The sequence below is a fragment of the Tursiops truncatus genome, chromosome 13 (genome assembly GCF_011762595.2).
Source record: "Tursiops truncatus isolate mTurTru1 chromosome 13, mTurTru1.mat.Y, whole genome shotgun sequence".
Taxonomy (NCBI): Eukaryota; Metazoa; Chordata; class Mammalia; order Artiodactyla; family Delphinidae; genus Tursiops; species Tursiops truncatus.
Window position 1 is genome coordinate 62158997 of NC_047046.1, and position 26359 is coordinate 62185355.

Genomic DNA, 26359 nt, shown 5'->3' on the forward strand with positions numbered 1-26359 from the left:
AGCATTTAGTTGGATATACTTTATAATTCATTTATTGCATATATTTTTCAGTCTTGTTTTTCACTTCATTAAACATGCTAAGATGGTCATTTTATAGTCTTTGATAATTTCATTATCTGAAGTCCGTGAAGGTTTTTATTGTTTCATTGTTTCTTCCTCTTGATCATCGTAAACTGAAGATTTTTGTTTTACTTCAAGCAGCTCAGTTGCCTTGGAAGTTTTTCTGGGGTGAATGTAGGTTCTTCCAGAGTGAATTTGCATTTACATCTGCCAGGCACCATGGAGCACTACCGTTCTGGAGGGACACTAACTTCTTAGGGTGAAGTTTTTGTCAAAACATTTAATACTGTGCATTTAAGCCACAAGACTGTGTGAAGCCTTGTGGTTCCCAATGTTTAGCAGTAATTTCTCTCCTTCGCTAAAGCTAAGATTCCTTGTGGTTCCCTCATAGAGTGGGATTATTTCTATGTCATCTTTATACTAAGGGCACAGCCCTTTGGGCTCTGGTTCTGTGGGGACAATATCACATATTAGACATTTAGAACCTCTGAGATTTGCTTGCTGTAGTCATGCCCCAGAGCCTGTGAAAGCCAAAGTCAATTCCTCTGGTTCAACAAATAACTGCAACAAATAACTGCTGAAGCCACAGCTGCAGCAGTGCTATGCTTTACTCTCTGGATCTCCCACTTTTACTCAACTTCTTCCTTGAGAATTCCTTGATTTTTTGCTAGTTAATCAATGTTTCAAGGCTTTTTTTAAAAAAAGTACTTTTTAAAATCTAGGATTCTTGGTTGTTCTAGCAGGAGCTACTAACCTGGCTAGGTTCAAATAGGTGCCTGTTTGAACCTGGCGAACTGGACAACATCCAGTGTTGTCAGGCAGTGCTTATCAAACTGCTGGTTGACACAGTTTAATGTGTTAGGAAATCAATGAAGTGGGTCACAATGAGAATTTTAAAATAATAGTTAGATATCAGAATAGAATAGAAAAATAGCTATAGACTCTTTGCAAGAACTTGATGTTTCAATTTAATGTCAGGAAATCAGTGTGGTGAGTCACAATCAGTATTTTCAAATATATAGATATAGATATTATAAATATCTACCAAAAGAGATATTAGAATAGAAAATACCTAAGTGAGCACACCTACGAACTCTGCAAGAACTAGACATATCTCAGTAAACACTACAGCCAACTGAGACAAATAGCACAGGAAAAATAGAGAAGAGCATGTGATGAATATATGAAATGGAAGGAACAGGTCTTTTAATCTTTTGTAGAATGGGGTTCCATTTGATTATCTAGCTTATTAAGGTCAGTTCCTAATGGAAGGGTCATTGCCATATTATTTGAATTTTATTTTAACACAGTTTGCACTTAATCAAGCTAAATGCATAGAAGTATAATCCACTGTTGGTAAACATGTCATTACTCTGAGCTTCAATTATGATGAGTTCGTTTTTCAGAAAGAATATTATCAAGGATAATATTTTTCAAGTCAAAAATGAGACTCAAAAGTTATTACTATATTTCCTAACATTGTTAGCGATGTGAATGTTTTTTATGACAATGGCTTAAATTTAAAAAAATTAGAGAAAGTGTTATATCTCATTTCTCCATCATGAACTTTTAATCATTACATTCCAGGAGAGAAATCCAAGACATAAAAATCTAGTGACTTCCCTTCCATCCAAGAAGAGACTGGATTTATCCTTCTGCCTGCAACAATCAAAATATCCCCAAAATATATGAAACAAATGCTTTTAACATACTGGATATCAGGCAATCAAGGACAGTAATCCTTGAGAGAACAGAAACAAATGAGGTGAGCCCTACAATTGCCCCAGCTTACTGCCTTGAGAGTTTCCAAGCTGCAGCACAGAAGAGAACCCAGGCAAAGTCCATCAGATCCCCCGGATTGAGGAAATGGAGCTGAGAGTCCAGAGAGACCAAGGTGGTGAGAATTTGCAGGACAGAGAACAGAGACAAGGAGCTAAACAGCGAGGGACTCCCTTAGGAATTCATCACAGAGGCTATCAATAAATGCATGTGAGGAAATTATCTGAGGTTAGGGAGAAAACATCCAAAAGAATTAGAGGGAACAATGTCAAACCCACACAGGACCAGGAATGGTGCCCATTCCCAACAGCTAGAGTGTAAAACCTCACAATTCAAGGGGAATTAGGTACAATAACCAGGAAGTTCTTGCCTTAGTAGTGGGAAATAGCTAACCTTAGAGAAATCACTGTTCTGGAAGCTCCTAAGAAATCATAAAAGCAAGACGTGAAAGAATCAAATATTTCCAAGTAACATAACTGCATCTCAGAACAATGCTCAATTTACTCATAGGAACACAAAAATATTCAGCACCTGACAAGGTAAAATTTACAACGTGTGGCATCTAAACAAAGATTACTAGGCACACAAAGAAGCAGGAAAACACGATCCACAATGGGGAGATATATCAGTCAACCAAAACCAAAACAGAATGGACCTAGATGTTAGGATTTGTTGATAAGGACAGTAAAATAGTTGTTATAACTTTATTCCACATGTTCAAAGAATCAATTAGCAACTTGGAAGATACTAAATATAGACCCCAAATGAACTTCTAGAACTGAAAATATACTGAATGAAATTACCAGATAATTAATCATGCCATATTTAAATGTTAATGAAGTCATATATGCTTTTTAGATACATAAGGACAAATACTGATTCCTGAACCTTTTATTTAAAAAAAATATATAGTGTGTATATTGTGACACAATGTAAAATATATTTTTTACTACGATCACACTTTAAAGTTTTAGAATCACTGATGTAGGGCCGTGTAGGTCATGGTAAAAACATTAGGTTTACCTTGAGTGAGCCAGGGAAACATTAAGGGTTTTGAGCAAAGCAGTTACACGATCTGATTTGTGTTTTAAGAGGACAAACTTGTTGCTGTGAGAAATAACTATAGGGAGACAGGGATGAAAGCCACAAGATGTGTCCTACACTTACAACAGTCCAAGTTAGGGAAGACACATAGCAGCATGACTCCCCATGTGGCCATGAAATCACTGTTCTGGAAGCTCCTAAGAAATCATAAAAGCAAGACGTGAAAGAATCAAATGTTTCCAAGTAACATAACTGCATCTCAGAACAATGCTCAATTTACTCATAGGAACACAAATATATTCAGCACCTGACAAGGTAAAATTTACAATGTCTGGCATCTAAACAAAGATTACTAGGCACACAAAGAAGCAGGAAAACACGTGTCATAACCTGCTGAGATAGAACGAGGTTTTCCTCAAGAATTAAAAGCTGGGCTTCTGTATCCCCAACACATGAATGCAACGAAGAGACAGCTAATCAGCTCTGAAAATACGTGGTTTCTCCAAATCATTATGTAAACCATCAAGAAACCAGTATTGGCTCATATTCCGCATTTTTTTAAAAAAAAAAACCAAAGTCCTCTTTTCACTTAGTCTTTTAAAATAAGTAATATATTCATACAGTTCAAAATTCAAAAGATACAGAAAGGTATACATTAACAAAACAGTTTCCTCTCTTCTCCCAGCTACTCAGGATTATCTTCTACCATGTACAGGGAGTGCTTCACTCCTCATTAGTTATGTCTACTTTTTGCTAGAGGCAAGTGAATTTTGAGATGGACCTGAAGGACAAAAATAGCAGGATGGGGATAATGGTAAAGCAACTTGAAAGAGGCTTTCCTTGAGTCTGCCTTAAAGGCAGCTGCAGGGAAGGAAATGGGGAAGAGTGTCCAAGCTGAAAATAGGAACAAAATTAGCTAATACAGTTGACCCTTGAACAATGTCAGGGTTAGGGGCACTGACGCTCTGCCCAGTCAAAAATCCATGTGTAACTTTACAGTTGGCCCTCCGTATCCTAGGTTCTACATCCAAAGATTCAACCATCATGTAGTACTGTAGTATGTATTTAGTTAAAAAAAAAAATTCCACGTATAAGTGGGCCTGTGCAGCTCAAACCTGTGTTGTTCAATAGTCAACTGTAAAATACAATTCAGGGTTTCTTTTTTTTTTTTTTTAAATATTTATTTATTTATTTTGGCTGCGCCAGGTCTTAGTGGCGGCATGCGGACTTCTTAGCTGTGGCATGTGGACTTCTCAGTTGCGGCATGCATGCGGGATCGAGTTCCCCGACCAGGGATTGAACCCAGGCCCCCTGCACCGGGAGCACGGAGTCTCACCCACTGGACCACCAGGGAAGTCCCTAATTCAGGGTTTCTTATAGCTCACTTTCCTTTCTACTTCCTGGACTACTGTGCTGCTCAGAGGTAACTCACATTGCTTTAGTGATGCAAAGGTCATCAAACATCACCTGTCCAACCTACAATACAAAGAGACTACAAGATTCAGATGATGTGGAAAATACAACTCTATAGCATTTTTAAGTTAGAATGCTATTACTGGCACTTCTTCCCCCACTAAAGTAAAATGCTTTCCAGGACCTAATCATACTGCTAGAGTTTTATTTCTTTAACTTAAGACATGGGTGGGGATGCTCTAAGTTGAGCTATCATCTGATGACATAAAAGAAAAAGACTGACTTGGAGGTAAGAGCATATGGGAGAAAAGCCTTATGGGCTCTTAAATCCTGGACAAAAAGAGGTAAAATCAGTGAGGAAAAGAGTTTAGAACAGGGAAGCTTGGAAAACCAAAGATAAATGTTGCCAAATTTGGTTTAGACACAGCTCCACTGAGTAGAGAAAGGGGTGCTTCCTTTAATTCTCGCCTTATTCACTTAAAGTATTAGACATGTTCAAAAAATAAAGCTGTAAGTAGAGAGTGTTTGGGAGGAACACTGGCATTAAATATTATTATTAAAAATAAAACCTGTTGCTTTGGCCTCAGGCCAAGATGGAATAATAGCAATCATATTTACTCCTCTACCTGAAATAATAAAAAAAACAAAATATACAAAATAATAGTTCTCAAGACACTGGACATTTGGCAATGAAGGCAAGCAATGCCAGAGAGATGGGAAAATCAACCAGATGATACCTATGATTGTCCCATCTTTCTTCCTCAAGAGATTTCTATGCCACAGGGCAAAAGTGGGAGTAGTGGCAAGAACAGGCCACAGGAGGTGGCCAACAGTCTCCTTCAAAAGCTGGAGAGAGTCCAGTCCTGCATGAAAGGAGCTCAGATGTTGTCACTCTACCCTAACAATAAGAAAAAAGCTGAGCAAGCTGAAAACCAACAATTCTTCTTAGATCCAGCAGAAAACTAACATCACAGTGCAAACCACTGCCCTCAAAATTGAAGAGGGACAAGCAGATACAGAGAATCACCACCTAAAAATAGTAGAAGCCCAAGAACAGAAATCTTCACAGGAATGAGTACTGGGTTCCTTCTACCCAGTAGATGATGTCTGGCTTACAACAAGAATTACAATGCAGGGCTTCCCTGGTGGCGCAGTGGTTGAGAGTCCGCCTGCCGATGCAAGGGACACAGGTTTGTGCCCCAGTCCAGGAAGATCCCACATGCTGTGAAGTGGCTGGGCCCGTGAGCCATGGCCATTGAGCCTGAGCATCCGGAGCCTGTGCTCCGCAACGGGAGAGACCACAACAGTGAGAGGTCCACATACCTCAAAAAAAAAAAAAAAAAAAAAAAAAAAAAATTACAATGCACACTCAACCACAGAAAGAGAAACGAGGAAAAAATGATTACATGGAGACTAAAAAACATGCTACTGAAAAAACCAATGGGTCAATGATGAAATCAAAGAGGAAATTAAAATATACCTCAAGACAAACAATAATGAAAACACAACCATACAAAATCTATGGGATGCAGCAAAAGCAGTTCTAAGAGGGAAGTTCATAATGATACAGGCCTTCCTCAAAAAGAAAAATCCCAACTAACCTAACCTACCACCTAAAAGAATTAGAAAAAAACAAACAAAACCTAAAGTTAGCAGAAGGAAGGAAATAATAAGGATCAGAGAAAATAAACTAGTGATTAAAAAATAGAAAAAAAATCAATAAAACCAAGACCTGGTTTTTTGAAAGGCTAAACAAAATCAACAAAACTCTGGCCAGACTCTTCAAGAAGAAAAGAGGGAGGAGCCAAATAAACAAAATAAGAAATGAAAAATAAGAAACAACAACTGACATTGCAGAAATACGAAATACCATAAGAAAATATTATGAACAGTTATATGCCAACAAAGTGTACAACATAGAAGAAATGGACAAGTTTCTAGAAATGTACAGCCTGCCAAAATTGAATCAGGAAGAAACAGATAATTTGAACAGACCAATCACTAGATATGAATAGAATCTGAAATAAAAAAAAAAGTGGGGGGTGGGGATAAATCAGTTGCTTGAGATTAACATACACACACTACTATATATAAGATAGATAACCAACAAGGACCTACTGTATAGCACAGGGAACTCTACCCAATATTCTGTCATAACCTATATGAGAAAAGAATCTGAAAAAGAATGAATATATGTATATGTATAAATGAATCACTTTGCTGTACACCTGAAACTAACAGAACATTGTAAATCAACTATACTCCAATAAAATTTTTAAAAAAGAAAGAAAAAAACCTCCCTGCAAACAAAAATCCAGACTGGATGGCTTCACTGGTGAATTCTAGCAAACATACAAAGAAGAACTTATCCTATCCTTCTTAAACTCTTCCAAAAGATCAAAGAGCAGGGAATACTAACAAAACCAGACAAAGACACTACCAAAAAGAAAATTACAGGCCAATATCTTTGATGACTATAGATGCAAAAATCCTCAACAAAATATTAGCAAACTGAATCCAACAACACATAAAACAATCACACACCATGATCAAGTTGGATTCATTCCAGGGTCACAAGGATGGTTCAACATATACAAATCAATGTGAGACACCACCACAACAAAAGAAAAGACAAAATCTACATGATTGTCTCAATAGATGCAAGAAAAGCATTTGATAAAATTCAACATCCATTCATGATAAAAACTCCTGCCAAAGTGGGTAGAGAGGGAACATATCTCTCTCTCCTCTCTCTCTCTTTTTTTGGCCATGCGTCTTGCAGGATCTTAGTTCTTGGACCAGGGACTGAACCCAAGCCCCAGCAATGAAAGCGCTGAGTCCTAACCACTGGACTGCCAGGGAATTCCCAACATACCTCAATATAATAAAAGCTATTTATGATGAACCCACAGCCAGCATACCCACAGTACTCAATGGTGAAGAGCTGAAAGCCTTCCTGCTAAATTCTGGAACAAGACAAGGGTGCCCACTCTCACCACTTCTATTCAACATAGTATTGGAAGTCCTACTCCCAGCAATTAGACAAGAAAAAGAAATAAAAGGTATCCAAATCAGAAGGGAAGAGGTAAAGTTGTCATTATATGCAGATGACATGATACTCTACATAGAAAACCCTAAAGACTCCACATAAGAACTATTAGAACTGATAAATGAATTTAGCAAGGTAGCAGGATATACGATTAATATACAGAAATATTTTGCATTTCTTTACACTAACAAGAAAATATCAGAAAGAGAAAGTAAAAAAACCCAAAACAACAACAAAAACAATCCCATTTAAAATTGCATCAAAAAACAAAACAAACAAAAACAACCTAGGAATAAACCTAACCAACAAGGTGAAAGACTCACAAGCTGAGAACTATAAAACAATGATAAAAGAAATCAAAGATGATTCAAGGAAATGGAAAGATATCCCATGCTCTTGGATTGGAAGAATTAATATAGTTAATATGGCTATAATATCCAAAGCAATCCAGAGAGTTAATGTGATCCCTATCAAATTACCCGTAACATTTTTCACAGAACTAGAATAATCCTAAAATTCACACAGAACCACAAAAGACCCAGAATTGCCAAAGCAATCCTGAGGAAAAAGAACAAAACTGGAGGCATAACCCTCCCAGACTTCAGACAATACTACAAAGCTACAGTAATCAAAACAACGTGGTACTGGCACAAAAACAGACAGATAGATCAGCAGAACAGAATAGATAGCCCAGAAATAAACCCACCCACCTATAGTCAATTAATCTTCAACAAAAGGGGCAAGGGTATATGATGGAGAAAAGACAGTCTCTTCAGCAAATGGTGTTGGGAAAGCTGGCAGCTGCATGTAAGTCAATGAAGCTAGAACACTCTCTCACACCATACACAAAAATAAACTGAAAATAGCTTAAAGACTTAAATATAAGACATGACACCATAAAACTCCTAGAAGAGAACACAGGAAAAACATTGCCTGACATAAATCGTACCAATGTTTTCTTAGGTCAGTCTCCCAAGGCAATATAAATAAAAGCAAAAATAAACAAATGGGATCTAATCAAACCTAGAAGATTTTGCACAGCAAAGGAAACCATAAACAAAATGAAAAGACAACCTACGGACTGGAAGAAAATATTTGCAAACAATATGACCAATGAAGGCTTAATTTCCAAAATATACAACTGCTCATACAACTCAATAACAAAAAAAACAAACAATCCAAGCAATAAATGGGCAGAAGACCTAAACAGACATTTCTTCAAAGAAGACAGACAGATGGCCAACAGACACATGAAAAAATGCTCAACACTGCTAATTATTAGAGAAATGAAAATCGAAACTACAATGAGGTATCACCTCACTCTGGTCAGAATGGCCAACATCAAAAAGTCTACAAATAATAAATGCTGGAGAGGGTGTGGAGAAAAGGGAACACTCCCACACTGTTGGTGGGAATGTAAATTAGTGCAGCCATTATGGAAAACAGTATGGAGTTTCCTTAAAAAACTAAAAATAGAGTTATCATACGATTCAGCAATCCCACTCCTGGGCATATATCTGGAAAAGACAAAAGATCTAATTTGAAAAGATATGTGCACCCCAATGTTCATAGCAGCACTATTTACAATAGCCAAGACATGGAAGCAACCTAAGTGTCCATCAACAGATGAATGGATAAAGGATTATTACTCAACCATAAAAAAGAATGAAATAATGCCACTTGCAGCAACATGGATGGACACAGAGATTACCATAATAAGTGAAGTAATTCAGACAAAGACAAATACTATATGACATCACTTATATGTGGAATCTAAAAAAAATAGTACAGATGAACTTATTTATGAAACAGAAGCAGACTCACAGACAAAGAAAACAAACTTATGGTTACCAAAGGGGAAGGTGGGAGTAGGGATAAATTGGGAGTATGGGATTAACAGATGCACACTACCATATATAAAATAGATAAACAACACGGATTTACTGCATAGCACAGGGAACTATATTAAATATCTTGTAACAAACTATAATGGAAAAGAATTTTTAAAATAATATATATACATATATATGTATAACCGGATTACTTTGCTATACACCTGAAAGTAACACAATATTGTAAATCAACTGTACTTCAATTAAAAATTTACAAAAAAAACCCCACACAATTTGAAGAGATAGAACAAGCATCAGAACCAGACCTACATATGGAAGAGATGTTGAAATTGTCAGACTGGGATTTAAAACAACTATGCTTAATACGGTAGAGGGTCTAATGAAAAAAGTGGACAACATGAAGGAACAGATAGGTAATATAAGAACAAAGATGGAAACTCTAAGAAAGAATCAAAAAGAAATGCTAGAAATAAAAAACACTATCACAGAAATGAACTATGCCTTTGTGATGGACTCATCAATAGACTGGATATGGCTGAGGAAAGAATCAGTAAACTTGAAGGAAGAAATGTCAATAAAAACCTCCAAAACTGAAGTACAAAGAGAAAAAGAAAAAAAAAAAAAGGATAAAACATTCAAGAACTGTGGGACAGTTACAAAAGTTATGACATACACATAATGGGAATACCAGAGGGTGAAGAAAAGGGAACACTCCCACACTGTTGGTAGGGATGTAAATTAGTGCAGCCATTATGGAAAACAGTATGGAGTTTCCTTAAAACACTAAAAACAGAGTCATCATATGACCCAGCAATCCCACTCCTGGGCATACATCTGGAAAAGATATATCTGAAATAGTAATCAGAGAATTTCCTAAAATTAATGGCAGACACCAAACAACAGATTCAGAAATCTCTGAGAACAAGTAAGATAAATAATAAAAAAAAATCTACACCTAGGCATATCATATTCAAACTGCAGAAAGTAAAAGATGAAGAGAAATTCTTGAAAGAAACCAAAGGAAAAAGAAATCCTCCTATAGAGGAGTCAGGATAAGAATTACATTGGGTTTCTTTTCAGAAACCATGTAAGCAATAATAGAGTGTAGTGAATTATTTAAAGTGTTAGGGAAAAAAATCCACCAACCTAGAATTCAGTATCTAGCAAAATTATCCCTCAAAAATGAAGGAGAAATAAAAATTTTTCCAGACAAACAAAAACAAAGGGAATTAGCTGACAGTACACCTACATAGCAAAAAATGTTAAAAGAAAATTTTCAGGAATATAGGTCGGCAACTCAGATCTACATGAAGAAAGGAAGAACATCAAAGGAGTAAATGAAGGTAAAATTAAATCTTTTATTTTCCTTATTCTTATTTTAACAGTTTGTTAAAAATAATAACAGCAAAACATTCAGTGATTATAGCTATAGATAAATTAATTGAATGACAGCAATATCATAAGAGATGGAGGGAGGAGTTGGGAATACTCTGTTGTAAGATATTTACATTACCTGTACAGTGTTATTTGAAGGAGAACATGGATTAGTTGTAAATGTATATTGCCATCTCAAGGGCAATGACTAAAAAAAAAAAAAAGAAAGAAAGAAAGAAAAATTGTAAAAATAAATTGATATGCTGACAAGAAAAAAATGGAATAATATAAAATGCTCAATTAAAACTAGAAAAGGCAGAAAAAGAGGAGAGGAAAGAAAAACAAAGAACATGGGCAACAAATAGAAAATAGGAAAAAAATATGGTATATATTAGCCCACCTACATCAATAATCACTCATTTACAATGAATGTGTATTACTTTTGTATTCAGAAAAGCTGTTCTCTCCTGCTCTCCCCACCCAGGAAATCCTTCTCTGATATCATTCACCTTCTGCCATGGCTGCCAGCAAGAAGGGGATGACAAAACCACAGGCAGGTTAACTATTCAGCATCTGTGACCAACAAGGGGTTCACTGAAATTTAAAGAACTTTGCAAAAAACAATGAAATACCATATGAACAACAGACTAACTGAATACACAGCTTATTCGAGATTAACCACTGTTAATTCTTTACCCGATAGCTTCTTAAAAACACTTCTAGCAATTTGCAGAACTCTTTCCTTAGAGATTTCTATTAGCCAACACTTGTTATATGGCCTTTTAATTGAGAAAACAAAACACCTTGATACCTTAGGGTTTTGTGTTTTCGGTAATATTTTAGACTTTAATCATTCCAGTCAAACACCACAGGAAAAATTTCAAGCCCCATTCCTACCCATCAGCAAAGGCCGAGTGAAAAGCCTAGACTTCTTTTCTCACCCAGAAGTAACAAGGTACCCTTCCCCTCTGGTTGCGGGGGGTGAGGTCAGAGAAGGCTGAGTGAGATTGTCATACCTGCCAGGCGTTATCAAGCCTCATCCTAACCCCACTGTCAGTGGAGAATATGTGGGGTACCTGGACTTTCAACCCCACCTGCTCCACCTTTGTGCTCTGTTAGTATCAGAGGAGGCCTAGTGGAGAGTCAGGACTCTGACCACTGCCTGGCAGTAAGGAGTCCAACCATCTCCCCTTGGTGTCAGTGAAGGCCATGTGGGGAACAGTAACAAGGCAAACCTATCCTTCCTAACCAGGAGGGCTCCTGCTTAGCGAGGAGCCAGTACTCCTATCTCTGCCCAGCAGTAGGAGGTTCTCCTACCCCCTGGGGTGTCAGTGGAGGCCGAGGAGGGAATCTGGACTTACACCTACATCTAGAAGTATTGAGACACTCCCCTTGTCTCACCAGTGCAAAGCCAGAAGAAGCCTGATAAAACAGAAGACTTAAATAAATTCGTCTCATAACACCCCAAATGTCCAAGATTCAATTAAAAATCAACAGATTCCATTGAGATGACATTGATGTTAAAATCAGATCTGAAAAGGATTTTAAAGCAGCTATCATAAAAATGCTTCAATAAGCAATCACAAACATTCCGAAACAATTGGAAAAATAAGTCTCAGCGAAGAAAAAGAACTAAACAGAAATTTTAGGATTGAAAAATACAATAAAAAAACCCAAGAGAAAGGAAAGCATATGTCCATACATATACTTGTACACAAATGTTCATAGCAGTCTTATTCATAAGAGCCAAAATGTTGAAATGACCCAAATGTCTATCAACTGGATAGAGTGTGGTACATCCATACAATGGAATATTACTTGGTCAGAAAAACGAATGAAGTACTGATATATGCTATGTGGATAAAACATTAGGCTGATATATGCTGATATATGCTATGTGGATAAAACATTAGGCTGAAATGCTGAAAACATTAGGCTAACTGAAATGAGCTCGTCACAAAAGGCCACATATTATATGATTCAGCTTATCTTAAATATCCAGAATAGGCAACTACATATACAGAAAGTAGATTAGTGGTTGCCTAGTGCTGAAGGGTGTGAGGATGGGGAAATTAGGGGTATGTGATTGCTAATGGGTAGGAGTTTCTTGTGGGGCATAAGGATGACGTCCTAAAATTGATTATGGTGATAGTTGCACAATTCTGTGAATATACTAGAAACCAGTGAATTGTACACTTTGAACAAGAGAACTGCATGTGTTATGGGTTGAATTGTGTACCATACCAAAAAAAATATGTTGGAGTCCTAACCCCTAGTAGCTCAGAATGTGGCCCTATTTGGAGAAAGGGTCTTTAGAGGTGATCAAGTTAAAATGAGGTCATCAAGGTGGGCCCTAATCCAATATGACTAGTATCCTTATTATAAAGGGGAAATTTGAACACAGAGACAGCCATGTATGGAGGGTGAAGATGTTCATCTACAAGCCAAAATGAGAAGCCTTGAACAGACTTCCCTCAAAGCCTGTACAAGAAGCCAACACTGTTGAACCTTGATTTCAGACTTGGTAGCCTCCAGATGGCGATAAAATACATTTCTGTTAAGTTTAAGTCATTCCCAGTTTGTGGAATTTACAGCAGCCCTAGCAAACTAAAACAGCATGTGAATTATACCTCAATCAAGTTGCTACCAAAAAATCAAAACAATATGCTGTCTACAAGAAACTCATTTCAAATATAATGACACAGGTTGAAAGTAAAAGCTATTCTAGACAATTGCAATAGTATGGTTAACAAAAGAAACAAAATCCTAGCCCTCATGGAACTTACATTCTAGCAGAGTAGATGAGTGTGCCAGTGTGGGTCAGGTAGCTGGGGAAAGGCAGCTAACCAAGCAAGGTTTCATCTACATTTACATTTCCAGGGCAGAGATAAGAAAAAGAGTTCCTGAAGGAGACAGAAAAAGAATTGTGTGGTCACAAAAATCAAGGAATGGAAGGGACTGGGTCAAATGCAAATGTTGAAGTTAGTAAAAGTCAAGTTCATGGAACTTGGCAATTATGTGCACATTTTGACATCAGCAAGAATCATTTCAGGAGTGTGATGGCAACTAAGATTCCATCATGTCAGCTACTTGCCAGCATGCTCAAAATATTCTTTCTTTCTTCTGTTGCACCCACTTGACAAAAACTCAACTCTGAGTAGGCTTTACCAATGAGCAGTGTTGAAGAATAGTCCTCCAGACGGATGCCACTGTAAGTCCATGGTGTCCAACTCACTGCTGTTCTTTTCTAGTCCATTCTTTCCCATTCTCTAGGACCACCATTTCAAACTATTTCTGCTGTCTTTGTACCTACCTCCATTCTCAGCCCCCCACCCCACTTCTGGAACTTGCCACATCACTTGGTTCTCAAAGATGTGAGAGCAAAACCATTAGGTGAAAACTTTAAACCCTCTGCTACCCAAATGACACACATGCCCATGTCCATGCCCATTCCTTCATCTGCCTGTGATATGGATGCCAGCTTCCCTCCTCAGGAACCTAGGTGTACCAATGATCTTGGCCAACTCCTCCTGCACCACTGCATTTTCACCTCCCCCTCTCTCCTGATTCTACCCCACTATCCTAATTAGCATTTAAATGAGATGCAAGTTTCTCCTGCCTTCAAAAAAAAATCCCTCAACCACACGTAATTCTATTGCTACAGCCTCACCCTTCGTCACAGCCAATTTTTGAGTTATCTGCACTTGCTCACTTCATTACTCTGCAGTCCTCATCCCACTGCAACCTAGATTTACCCTCACCAATGCACTGCAAAAGGAAGATATAGATTACCATAATTCCTAAATTCGAATATGCATATTCATCCTCCCCCACATTTTAATAACTACCTCTTATGATCAATATGATTGAAAGCAATGGGCCACAGTTTAGATTTTTCTTTGTATATGTAAAGATGCCTTAGATTCAATCAAATATGGTGTTTCTGAAATTAAAATTTTTTTCTAAATAGATACTTTTTATATTGTATGAGAGTTCTTTTTTTTTTTTTTTTTTTTTTTGTGGTACGAGGGCCTCTCACTGTTGTGGCCTCTCCTGTTGCGGAGCACAGGCTCCGGACACGCAGGCTCAGCGGCCATGGCTCACGGGCCCAGCCGCTCTGCGGCATGCGGGATCTTCCCGGACCAGGGCGCAAACCCGTGTCCCCTGCATCGGTAGGTGGACTCTCAACCACTGCGCCACCAGGGAAGCCCGTATGAGAGCTTTTAGCTTCACTAAACACCCTGAAATACATTCTTTTGGCCTCTGTGGTAGCTCAGCTACTCCTTCTCAATCCCCTTCCTGTGTTCCTTGTCTAGTTCTCTTCTTTCCTCACTCATCAACTTCTTTGGATGAGCTCTTACACTACCATGGTTTCAGTACTACCCATATGTTATAGGACAAGCCTGTAGCTGGTCCAATGTCATGTGGGCATGACTTCAGAGACATCAAATTAACTGATTCTTGTTCCAGTTACAAAGTAGAGTCCAATAATGACTTAGGTGAAGTTGTTAGCCTTGAGAGACTAAAGATGATAAATTAGAATGTTTACACCTACAGTTGTATTGCATAACTCAGAGCAGTAGAGCTGACCCAGATGACTTGGTCCTTAGTACAAAATACAGAGGTTACATGCAGAATTTCTCCAGCCTTACATATACAGTAGGCTGAGTCTACGAGGGGTCACTTAGGCCTTCAGGTTTAATAAAACACCTACTCGCACATTATTGTCCCCACTGTGCATTGCCCTACCAATCCCCCATTCCAGGCCCTTGCCCCTGAGATTTCAGAGTCTATTAGGTCAGTTTGCTGACTTCCTCTGAAATCCCCAGCATCTTTCATCCATCTGCCTCCTCGTTTCCCTCCCTTGTGAATGCCTGCTGCTCAGGTATCAAGTGATTTCCACAGTCAGCGTAAGTCAAATACAAAGGACGATCCACCATTTCTTCATTCACAAATATTTATTGAGCACCTACTATGCGCCACACCATGTTAGGCTCTGGGATGCAAGTGAAATAAGATATCACCCCTGCCCTCATGGAGCTTACAATCTAGCAGGGGAAACAGACAATACACAGTAAACTAATACATAAAATAAACACAGGTTGTGCTATCTGCCATATAGGATATAAACAGTGGTAAGATTAGAATAGTTAGGAAACACCTCCTTTTTAGATAGAATGGTCAAGGAAGGCCTCTCTGAGAAGGTAGTTAAAAACTGGGTATGAAGCCTGGCTCCCCGCTTACGATCTACATGACCTTAGGCAAGTCACTTACCCTCTCAGAATCTGTTTCCACATTTGTAGAATGCAGATAATCATATCAAACTCAAGAAACGCTCATTACTGTGAATGATCATGAAAACTCAATGACTTCTTGCTATTTTACAAGACTTTTCATATCACATACTTCTCTTAATATTACTTAGCAAATTTCTAGCTATCCTGAACATTCTTAATTCTCTCTTTATCTGTGTGCTCCTATAGCACCCTGTACCTTTTACCACTGCACTGTAATCTCCCTATTCACTTATCTGTACATTCTACTGGGTCTGAGGACATGTGGAAGGCTGTGATAATGAAGGAGTCTAAGTTGCACAAGAAGTACAAAGAAAACAAAGGGTTAAACAGTGGTAGGGAGTTTCAATGGAAGAAAATGTTGAAGGTGAGGTAACCAAAAATCTCACTGGCCAGGGCGTTGGATCATCCACCAGAACACTGAAGATACTGAGAATACGAAAGAATCGGAGATGGCAAAGCGTGCTGTGAGTTAGGAAGTGAGGCCTTCAGGAAATCAAAGGAGTGATCAGTGGCAAGAGTAGAGGTAACTGATAGTATAACTTCTTGGCATAGGCTGCAAAAGGGGCAGATTTTTGTCAGAAGCTTTGGGAGAAATTATTTAGACATTACAATAGAGAGGAAGGGCAGCAACCACCATCTCCTGAGATACATGGAGTGTGGACACAGCCCACACTGATGAGAGCTCCAGGCTACGGCAGGCCTTCAGGTGACAGCCGAACTGGTTATGGCAAGGCAGTCAAGAGAAAAATCAAAAGAACGACCTGCAGCCAAGCATGGATTAGGGAGGAGAGAGGGAGGGTAGGCAATTGGGAGTGACTAGAATACATATAGAAGGGAGACAAGTGAAGGTGAAAACGGAGGACAAGGGAAGTTTGCACTTAAGACTGCAGAACAGATAAGCTTCTTGGACACTCCCTTTCTGAAACCTCACCCTTCCCATCAAACTCACCACTGTCTCCCCTAAATGACTAACGTCCAGTCTAACTGCCTCCTGTCTCGTAATATCACCATTATCTTGGTTACCCAGGCTTGAGAAATGGACTCAGCCCTTACTCCTATAACCACTCAGACACTGAATCTTGAGTCTTCCTTTGAAATGGCCCCAGCACCCCCTCCTTCCTTATTCCTGTGGCCATCACCTGAAATCAGTTCTCATGATTTTATGTCTAGATTACCGTATCAGTTTCCCAAATAGCCTACCTAATTAGTGCCACTTCAGTTTAGTCAGAAGGCTTTGGAGGTACGTCTGTTTCAGGATGCCAAGTCCACTGCGAAATTTACGTTTCTTCCTTTGCAAAACAGAGACAATACTACTTCCCTTTGAAGGACCATGGTAAGGAATGTGACATTTTGGTAAGGTTCTTAGCATGTCTGTTAGTAGGTAAGAATTCCTGACCTTTGAAAACTTGATTATAACCCTTTTGAAGTATGGGACCAGATCTTTTACACTACTCTACCCCACATACACTTACAAAACACGTTGAATATTTGTTGAATAGTTTGATGAAGGCCAAAATAAGAGGGATATTTTACAACACAACAACACTCTTCTTCACATAAAAAGAGTTGAGCTTTGAGAACACAAAAGCAGCCTTCAAATCCATTCAAAAAGAAAAAGCAGCCTGGGAAATGTGGTATGCCAATCAAGAAAATAATACCTTGAGCATCCGAAGATAGCAATCTGTTTTTCTTTCCCCAGAGCGGCCCTGAGAACACCAATATGGGACTGAAAACACAAAAAGACAAAGTGAAAAAGCAAAGCTTAGCTCTGCTTTTGTTGTTTCAGCCTTACCACTCTTCCAGTTTGGTTTGGACTGCCTCTGGCTCAGAAGATCCTACTGGCTTTGGGGAGCTCAGAAAGGCCAAAATGGAGCCTACAGGAAGAGGAAAAAAAAGAGAGCTGGCTACCAAGGGCTGGCCCCAGGCACAAAAGATTTAAGAAAAGGCAAGATTTTCTAACTAAAAACAGAAAATGTAGTGTAACAATGGGCTACTTCATAGTGCAAGTAAAACTATGTAAAAAATCATTTGGATATCCTTATGTAGGTGTTTCTGGAACATATCAGATACATATATTTGAAACTGAGACATTCCAAGAAAGTCTCTGCCCATTATCTCCAAATCAGTTTCCCCAGCTCACCAAGGTCAGAAGGTGGAGGGTCTTAATGCAGATGTCTGCATAGAGCTAAATAGCACATATTCTTGGAAACTATGGTTAGACAGTTCGTCTCATACCAAATGGTTACAGTATAACTTAGTAAAACCACTTGGAAAAATGACAGGAATCAAAAACTACAAAGTATTTACATCCTTGACTCAGAAATTCACCTCTAGGAATTTATTCTAAGGAAATCATTTATGCACAAAGACATGAACTGTAACACTGCATCATGAGATGCAACCTAAAATGTCCAACAGGGAAAGGTAACAGGAAGCATGGCACATCCATACAGAATAGTTTTTAATGACATGGAATAATGCCTGTAGATTGAGAAAAAAATCAAGGCACAAATTATACCGAGAATGAATGAAACTATGTAAAATCGCAGACAAGTAGCTAAAAGACTGGCAAGAAATATGCAAAAACAGTAAAGTGCCCTTTTCCCCTTTTCTGTATTGTCTAGATTTCCCGCAATAAGCATGTATTACCAAACATAAACAGAAAAAAAGCATTATTGAGTCAGGCAAGCATTAAAGAATGGGCATTTATATTTAGCCTAATCTGTTTCTCCTAGGAATTGGAGCATGGTTCTTAACAACAAAAAAGCAGGGGCTTACAAACCAGTCATTCTTAAAAAAGCAGAGGAAGTATTAAATTCTTTCCACAAGTTTCACCATATTCGTGTAGAACTGCAGCAGAAAAGATGGTGAATCAGGTTCAGACATCAATCACCAACCTAAATGACAACTCCATGCTCCCACAAGACACAGATCCACGGTCACAAAATACAATGTCAGACCCAAGTTTAAATGGCATACTGCTCTACATTTTCCAAGATGAAAAAGATTAGGAAAATAAAAGCATTTACTTGGGGGTGGGGGAGAGACTTTTTTTTTTTTTTACACCCATTGGGGGCTAGAGAGAAATGAAAGACAAAGCTGAGAACTAATGCTTTATAAAATTCAACTTTACTTAAAAAGACAAAATGTAACAATAAATACTTTTTTGGCAGAAGAAAAGCAGACAACTCAGTTACTAAATGACGGATGTCCAAGACTCGTCTGAAGGCAGAATGGTTCAAAGGTCAGAATCCAAAGTCAGAATAGTCTCTGTTGAATATCATTCATTTAAAATCCAACATCTTACCTTTCTTCAAATTCTTTAAGTGTCTACCCTATGGAAACTTGTTTTATACCAAGAGTTATGGATCTCCTTATTTATACTCACACTCTTTCCCCAAATCATGATTTTCATTCTAGCTTTCCTGATTCTACTGTTTTGTTTGGCCTTTATAATTATTCCATGACAGATGCAAAGAATTTATACCTTCTGGGCAGAAATGGAAACAGAATCCTAAAGCGGCTCACCTAAGGGTCAGAAAGTCAGTGAATGTAAGCAGACCTTAGGTGTGAAGCTACATTCAGCACCCATTACATTGTCACGAGTTACCAAAGCAAGGAAATCCTTTAACATTTCTATGTGAATAAAGATAAAAATACAGGTTGGCTAAGTGTTTGTAAGAGACTAATAACTGCAGTTCCTTTCCTTAAACATAGTCACTGGTTGGCTGACATCTAAGTAACAGCTATAGATGACCTCCTCTGAGACTGAATTATACTTGGTTGAGCAGATATCTGGACTAGTAAAAGAAACTGCTACAAAATCAGAGCCTCAATAAAAAATATTTAGTGACCATTCTAAAAAAAGGACAGTGGCTTAATAAGCATGTTGTTGTCACAGGGCCAAAAGCATAAAGAAAAGTACTCACCTTCAAATATACATACACAAAAGTCTCAATTTTAAGATTATAAACTTAAAAGTATATTTTAAAAAATGTTAGTCGCCTGTATGAGATAAATTAAAAATTTATGTAATTCAGTGTAAAGCACCAAAAACGAACAATAAAACTGTTCACATAAAACACTGAAAAGGAAACAAAGCACAACTATAAAAGCACAGAGGTACCATTTACAAGAACCAAGTAAATAAACTAATTTCTATTAATTTTTTTCATTTACCTGATAAAACTGTTGGTTAAACTGGGGAGGGGAGGGTCTCTGAGCATCTAAAGGGTAACAAAATGGTAACAAATATACAGCATTTCTTTATTAACAAATTATACCACACAAATCAGGTTATTTTTTCTATCTGATTACAGAGTTAACAGAACTTGCATCCATATTTAGAGCAGCAACATAAAATTTTACTAGGAAGAAATTCTGTATCTGGACCAAAGGACTGTAACGTGGACGAAGAAGGTAAAACTGGCAACTATGATGCAACTACTGCAAGAAGATTCAGGTTCGTTTTCCATGCTTATAACTCTCCAAAAGGGATAATACATTAAGGGGATAATGCAGCCAAAGAAGGGATGATGTAGAAAATCACAAGAAATTAAATGAGTACAAAAAGAGCACAGGGGCGGGGGGCGGGGGGGTGCGGGGGGGGTGCGGCATGAGAACTTGAGAAGGTGTGAAAAACCAAGCTGTGACAAGTCAGCTCCCTGGAGTTGCACCAACCCAGATTGTTCCCTATCCGAAATGAAATTGGTGGACTCTTCATCTGGGCACTTCAGCTTGAGAAATCAGTTAGATTAATCATTTTTAACACAGGTTTATTTTTAAAGTAGATACAGCTTAAGAAGAGAAAGCTAAATATTAGGGAAGTATTAAGTCCTTCAGAACTTAAAATTCTGCAGCCAAATGAAAGCAAAGTATAAAATTTGGATAAAAATGTTTCTCTAAGGGTAAAACAGTTTTCTGAGAGATTTTAAAACCAAACACACAGTAAGAGAGTGGTTTTCAAAGTGGGTTTCAGGCCCATCCTCTCCTCTTCAAACCTTTCTTATATTCAAACATTTCTAATTCTGTTTTGTCTTTTGTGGCTTCAGGAAAGATTTCCTTTTAAAAAAAGGAAAGGGAAATCTGATGCCATCCCCATCCCCTTGCTACTGTTTGTTCTTTAAGTTTGAAAATCACTGCTATGAGAAAAATGAGATCTAAAACATATTTTCTTTGTCAGTGTTACTAAACTGAAAAGTTTCAACACAGATCTGTACATTATCCTGTAAAATAAACGAGCAAAAGAAGTTCTTAGGAAGAAATTAAACTTTGCTATTCCCACCGCCCCTAAATCTGTTCTTCCACTGCCTCCAACCTCTCAATATTTCTAGACAGTGTGAACAAAATTCTAACAAACATTCCAGCCCACACCTTAATCTAAAAACATTTCATTTGATGGCTGCAGGGAATTTTTTTTTGAGAAGGTAAGCCCCCAATTTATAGAAACCTCTTGAATAAGACTGTATGATTACCAAAATAACACACATTACATCAGGGAAGACTCTGCATAGGGTTTCTTCAACATAATCACTAATAATAAAGAAAAGCCAAATCCCAGAACTTCACTCTGTATTCATCAGCACACAATACCAAAGTGTAAACAACAACCAGGGGAAAATGCTTAACACAAAGGCCATTTTTCTTTGATGGAATCGGGGAGAAAAGTGGAACTGCAGGAAGAAAAGTGGAACCCAAGCTTTGGCCACTTATCAAGACTTCATTACTTCAACGAAATAGAACAAATCTCCACGGAAAGGGCTCATTCGGCAAACGTAACTTCTTTCCATATATTTTTCCTTCACATCAGATTAAACAAAACTTGTCATTTCAGAATCACTGATTACATCTTTTTTTAATTAGAAAAAAGTTTACTTGAATATTTACATAACTTTATTGCTGTTTATTACAACAAAAAAAATTTTAACTGATTTGTAGAATCCAACCAGTATCATATGAAATTGAAATCCATCTCTCAAGAAGATGCAGTTACAGCTGAATGTATCTGATGCTCAGAGTACAGCATGAATAAGAAAAATCCTTGCATGTCATGTGGTTCTTGCTGCAGTCATCTGTGTTCATCTCTCAGAAGGCAAAAGAATCCATTTGACACTTCAATAAATATCAAAGTAATCGTTACCAAAAAAATAGCTTCCACGGACCAGAGATCCAAGAAACAGCAGTTTTAATGAATGATTCCTAGAATCGAGTGAGTCCTCCTTTAGTCCAATGAGATGATGTCAGGAATGTTACTTCCACTGCTGGTTATGACCCCTGTATCACTCCTGCTGCTGGATGAACTAACATGAGTACTGCTTTCATGGGGGCTGGTGGTGGTGACAGACGTACTGCTTGCTGTTAAGGGTGAGGTGAGACTATCCAAAAACATAGGAGGACAGTACTGCTTGAAACAAACAATGATGTCGATGAGGAAGAGGCTACATTGATTTTAAATATAGAGACTAGAAATTGTTAGATATGCACAAGTGATAGCCACATATTTAAATCTCAGTGGGACTTAAAAACTTCTCAAAACTTCACATCTTTGTATGGAAGGTGGCATGAATTTTAACATTTTACATTATTTTGTGAGTGCAGCATATTCCTGATTGTCTCAAAACTCACAGAATTTGTGACCAAATATGTAGTAGTACAAAAATGTCAACAATAACTAAAGTTATTTAATACTAAATACTGGCCCCAAAATTATGACTCATACTTAATCTCAAAAAGAATTTGCTCACTAAATGTATTTATACCAGATTTAAAACACACTGTAAAAGGCTAATAAACTTATTTTTAATGGTGTTAAGAAAAATGCTAATGCAAAATTCAGTAATTCTCTCAAAGTTTAGTATTAATCAGACCCTTAAGGAATAATGTTAAGACTGATCAGCGGGAAGGCAGCATCTGACTCCTTTGTACATACACGTAACAGAACCTGTGTAATTAGAAGATAGCATACATTCTAACATAAGAGACTACACGGTAGCTAACTACCACGGGATGCTCAGAAAGAGAGGTATCTCAGGTATTCGCAAAATTTTGGAATAAATCTTAAAGGAAATCTAATCTAATCTAATTTCCTTTGAGATGCTTGCTTGACACCACCTTCCAACTGTTCAAATTTCTGGTTTCTTTAACATCTTAGTTGCTGATTCCCAAACTAATTCCGACCTGAGTTTAGTACTCTAATATTGACCTGGAGGAACAGAGGGAGACAAGAGCTAAAAGCTTTATATCACCATAGAATATTTTATGTGAGAGACAACTGCACTGACTTGATTGAGATAAGTGAGGTCCAGTATACAAGAGAGGTCCTAAGTCTGTGTTTAGATTGACTGTATGAAAGAAGATCAGTAAGGATATCCGATCAATATTATCAATTCTATATATTATTCAGCCTATCATCAGAGATATTAAAAACAGAAATTTAAAACTGAAGTTGTTTAGACTACATGATCTTCTAAAAGACCATAAAATGGGAACAACGGCCCCAGGTTTAAGGCTGCCAGTCAGTGGAAGGGCAACAACTAAACTTCAGGGTGCCTTTTAAAAAAGTTAACTTAATGTTTAGGATGGACAATTGTCTTGGTTCATCAACAAAACGAATGCCAGGCACAAAGACATTCAAGGGGAGTTCTTAAAGAGCTTCTAAGAACCTCTAAAGAGAGTTGCATTGTCAGGTATTAAACTTCTTTAAAATCAATTTCTAATTTTCCACTAAAATTGAGCCAAGAATCTGGAAAAAGCCCAGAAAGTTAACATTTTATTTCTACTACCTCTGAGGGAGTTTTTGACCACCTAGGAGTAAAATGGTACCCTTCTTCATTTGTATAATGAATGCTAGATACTACAGTCCTGCTATCAATAGCCTCTACATCTTGAAATCTTACAATACTCAGGTTGCAGCCAATCTAACTCTGTAGCCTTTATGTGTAATTTGAACACATCTGCATAAGGATAACAGGGATTAAGGGGGCAATGTGGAGGTAAAGTAGAACAAATCTAAGGATTCAAGGAAAACTGAAAGCACAACCTTACCCTTCATTTGGCTTAGCAACAAGTTAGCCTGACACCAAGCATGCTAAATAGCCCTATAAAATCAAAATCCTCTAGGTTAAAAGATCATTTTTTTAAAAAAGGATGATTCACATTAAAAACAGTAATACTTTAAGCCTGAAGAATCTATTTCCTTAAAAAACAGATAGATATTTTGCTATAGAATCTACTGCTGTAACAAAGTCAACTCAGGGTGAGAAGAAGAAACTCCTCATTCTGTGCCTGTTACCTTGGGCCCAAATTTCCAGTGCTGTTTCTGTGATCAAATACAGAGTACTGAACCAGGAAGCTGATACAAGACCTGTGGTTAGCTGATTCTGAGCAGCCTACAAAGCAGTGGTGCATGGCTCGTCCTCTATCCCTCCCTACTCTCAACACTTCTCTCAAAGTCTCTTTCTCTGTTTTGCTCTTCCCTTCAGCTTTTCCCATGCCTTTTCCTCCTCTGCTCTGCCTCTGCTATAAGCCTTATCAGTGGAGTCCACACTCATTGCAAGGTCTTCATGTTGGGACGCTGGGATACTAGAGTTTCTTATCTCTGACAAAGAAAACAGGAATGACTGGTTTATAGCAATTTTAGATTAGGGCATCTCCAAAGTCTGAATCTGATTGCCTTTAAAAACAAGGAAGAATCAAGCTAATGATTCAGTCTGTTTAATCAGCATCAGCTATTTTCTATGTATAGAGCAAGTGTTTTACAACTTGTCTCTATAAGGTTTTAACTTCCAGTCATTGAGCACTGCTTCCCCTCATTTTAATCACTCAAATGCTCGTAAGAAATGCCAACTGATTATATTAAACTAAATAAAATATAATTTAAACTTCCAGTATTAAAGGCCAAAATATAATAAACTGAGAACTAGCAACTTCATCCCTCCAAGTAAAATTGTGAAATATTTATATAGTATTTCCTTTCCATCAATTTAAGTAACTGAGAGTTGACTGTCCTGATTTTATGCAACTGGTCATTTTTAGTTAGTATGACACAACCAACAATCAAATACAAATTAGTTGCTTAAATTCAGGATACATACCTGGGGATCAACTGGAATAAGGGAAAGAAAATCCAAACCTAAAACAAAAATGTTCTGTTAATAGTTGTCTCATATGTTGGAGACAAGAATTATTTCCCTAAATCATTTTTTATTTATCTTAAGTCATAAAACATTTGGGTTAAGGTCTTACCATTCTGCCATAGGGAAGGTCTATACCACAATCAGGATATTTATGTGGATAAAACCCAAAAATGAACATATTTCCTAACAAAACAACTAGAAAAACCGCCTCCCAGAGACTTAAAGGGGGCAGTCCAAAATTTTTCAGATAAATAGGACTAGTCAAAGCAAACTCTCCCCCTTTATCACTTAGCAGAATGAGAAGCAATAAAATGAAAAGATGACGATCTGGATTCGGACCATTAACAAAACATACTTAAGACTCTTAAGGTACTTCACATTTATTTTTTAGAAATACACCACACTGAGCTTCATCTAAAATATCACTTCTTAGGCAGATAAATGTCTATTTCATGGACAGCTCTGTTCCCCGGTTCCCACAACAAGAGTAGCAGTACACAGTTCAACGTGCTGCACAAAGCAAGCACCTGCTAACTGCTGCTCACTAACAAGCTAAATCTTACCAAGGTTTGCTGGGTTATAAGCTAATGCAGTTTTCTAAACCAAAGCTTTGGGATTCTCCAGTTATGCTTTTGAAATAGAACTGTGGTAAAACGTTGCCCAGTAATACCATTTTGAAATATTAAAGTTATAACAATAAATAATAAAATATTTCAGGTCTGAAAAATCTAGCAATAAACTTCAAGGTCAGTCCCCATAGACCTCTGTTTGACTAAATTTCAAAACATTAAAAAAAAATAAAAAATCACATATTAGGTGTACGTTACTAAGACGGGCCAATTTCTATCCATTCTGTGAATTTTTATATGCTGGTATTCAATGTCACCTCAAGTATAATAATCATACAGAGTGTACTCTAATACTAGACTGTTACTCTAAAGAGAGAATATTAGTGGGAAATATTTAAAATACTTAATAACCAGTATGAAAAATTTATAAATCAAAATGTTAAAGTATATTTATTCCCTGATAATCTCTAAATAAGGAAGGGTATGATAAAAATACTTATCAAGTAATACAAGCTGTAGCACCAATCATTTGAAAGAAGTCATTTAATTTCTAAAGCATTTTTGAAAACTGCTGGTATTTTTCATTTCATATGCCTATCACTAGCTATATGATACAGCAAGGTTTGAGCCAACACTGGAATCACAACAAACTTTTCCAAGGAGCTCCCCATTAAATTGATACTAAGTAGGTAACATATCTCAATAAGCAAAGAGTTTCTCTTCACACTAATGATACTGTCCAGTAAATCCTCTCTCTGCTTCAGCTGAACAGTAATTCACAATTTGT

At 37.5% G+C, this 26359-nt stretch overlaps 1 protein-coding gene across 14 annotated transcripts in view; it reads right to left on the reverse strand.

The window, feature by feature from the left end:
- Nucleotides 1-15511: 15511 nt before the first annotated feature.
- The window catches only part of PIAS2 (protein inhibitor of activated STAT 2), a 103079-nt gene continuing 92231 nt past the window's right edge, over nucleotides 15512-26359 (reverse strand). For 6 of the 14 annotated variants that reach the window (XM_019936993.3, XM_073790692.1, XM_019936995.3 and 3 more), the window contains 2 exons: nucleotides 24962-24999; nucleotides 15512-22272 (listed from right to left, as the gene is read on the reverse strand). In XM_019936993.3, coding sequence (XP_019792552.1) covers nucleotides 22090-22272; nucleotides 24962-24999 — 221 coding nt within the window. In that variant the 3' untranslated portion in view covers nucleotides 15512-22089. The remainder of the gene's footprint in view (nucleotides 22273-24961; nucleotides 25000-26359) is intronic. The other 8 variants (XM_019937000.3, XM_019936994.3, XM_019937004.3 and 5 more) reach the window with 8 other exon arrangements.